The sequence below is a fragment of the Acanthamoeba castellanii genome, assembly GCF_000313135.1.
Source record: "Acanthamoeba castellanii str. Neff unplaced genomic scaffold scf7180000084294, whole genome shotgun sequence".
Taxonomy (NCBI): domain Eukaryota; phylum Discosea; order Longamoebia; family Acanthamoebidae; genus Acanthamoeba; species Acanthamoeba castellanii.
In genome coordinates this window covers 40,006-41,496 of record NW_004457608.1, presented here as the reverse complement: position 1 = coordinate 41,496, position 1,491 = coordinate 40,006, and the positions used below count along the sequence as shown (strand labels likewise).

Below are 1,491 nucleotides of genomic sequence, written 5' to 3'. Positions count from 1 at the left end.
CCACCACCACCACCACCACCACTGATTGGCCGAGCAGGCAACGTGGACGAGAGCTACGCCAACGAGCTGCTCGTGGCGTTCGAGTACTCGCCCACGATTACCTCTGCGCGGCGGCGCCCAAGGTCATGCTGACCAGCCTCACGGCGCAGCCCGACCGCGACCGGCCCTTCGTCGTCAACGGTTCGTTCCGCGCTGATCTCCATACAATTGAAGAATTGGCGCCAATTGTTTACATTAACACACATTGTGCTATGCGACACCACAACCAACACGCGCAGGGCGGCAGTGCTACGCGGGGCCGGCCTACCAGCGGGGCGAGGAGGTGGCGGCCGCCACGGTGAACAACATGGCGCTGAGCGTGGGCAACCTGTACGGCCTGGGCTACCGCGTGGGCAAGTCGATCAAGGTGCGCTTCGAGAGCGTGCCGGAGCTCATCGCCGTCATCAACGCGCCGCCCACGCACTTTGACATCGTCGACGGCAAGGAGGTGGTGGTCAACCCGCGCACCTTCAACGGCTACGGCTCCTCCACGCGCCTCTCCAACGCCGAGGGCGTCGCATCGTCCTTCACGATCTCGCGCGACCTCGTCCACACCACAGCCACCTCCGTAGATGTGCGTCCGGGCTCCCCCCCATCTCCACACCCGAAATTAGTGGCTGGCTGACTTAACTCCAAACATCTATTTTTCGTCGTCGTCGTTGCTGCTGCTGCTGCTGCTTCCGCTGCTGCTGCTTCTGGTCGGCCAGGCGAGCGCAAGGGCCAAGGTGGTGGCTGTGGTGGCCAACGCGGGAGTTCAATTTGAGGAGATGAAGAAGCGGGCCAACGAGCTGGGCCAGTCGACGGTGGAGCAGATCTCGGTGTCGCGCGAGCTGGTGGCATCGGGCGACGACGTGGTGTTGTACATGTCGACCACGCGCGACCTGTGGAAGCTCCCCATCGTGGACCAGAACGGCGCGCAGGTCGGGTCGCTGGACATCTGGGCGTCGTCGAGCTGCGGCGAGGACTGCGTGCAGAAGGGCGACGGGCGCGACCTGTGGTGGTTCACGCCCGACCACGAGCCCTTCAACGTGCTCACCTACTCGTCGCGCGCGCCCGAGGACTTCAACCCGGCCAACCGCATCATGGTGGGCGAGAAGGTCACCCTCGGCCCCAACGAGCACCAGGTCCTCCTCCAACCCCCCCCCCTCTTTGCCCTCTCTTTCCCCCCGCCCCCAAAACTCCCAAAACCTCCAATTCACACTCCCTCGCGTGGGCGGAATCGAATGCACACGACGACGACGACAACGACAACGACAACCACCAAAAACAACAGCAAGCGGTGACGCAGAGCTCGAGTAAAGCCGAGACCAAGATGGGCGGCCAACACAACTCGACCGCGGCCGACAAGAGCCTTTCGGTGGGCGTGAATATCAACCAGAACTTGGAGGTACGGTCGCTTTGGCCGGTCTGGCGCCCTGCCCCCCCCCCTCCACTACGTCCCCCCCGCCAAAA

General features: G+C 63.8%; 1 protein-coding gene across 1 annotated transcript in view; it reads left to right on the top strand.

Moving 5' to 3' along the window:
* Positions 1-127: 127 nt before the first annotated feature.
* The window catches only part of ACA1_022850 (uncharacterized protein), a gene marked incomplete at both ends in the record, with an annotated part of 5,577 nt that continues 4,213 nt past the window's right edge, over positions 128-1,491 (top strand). The window contains 4 exons of the mRNA XM_004348292.1: positions 128-180; positions 358-613; positions 747-1,163; positions 1,328-1,426. Of these exons, the coding sequence (XP_004348342.1) occupies positions 128-180; positions 358-613; positions 747-1,163; positions 1,328-1,426 (825 nt within the window). The remainder of the gene's footprint in view (positions 181-357; positions 614-746; positions 1,164-1,327; positions 1,427-1,491) is intronic.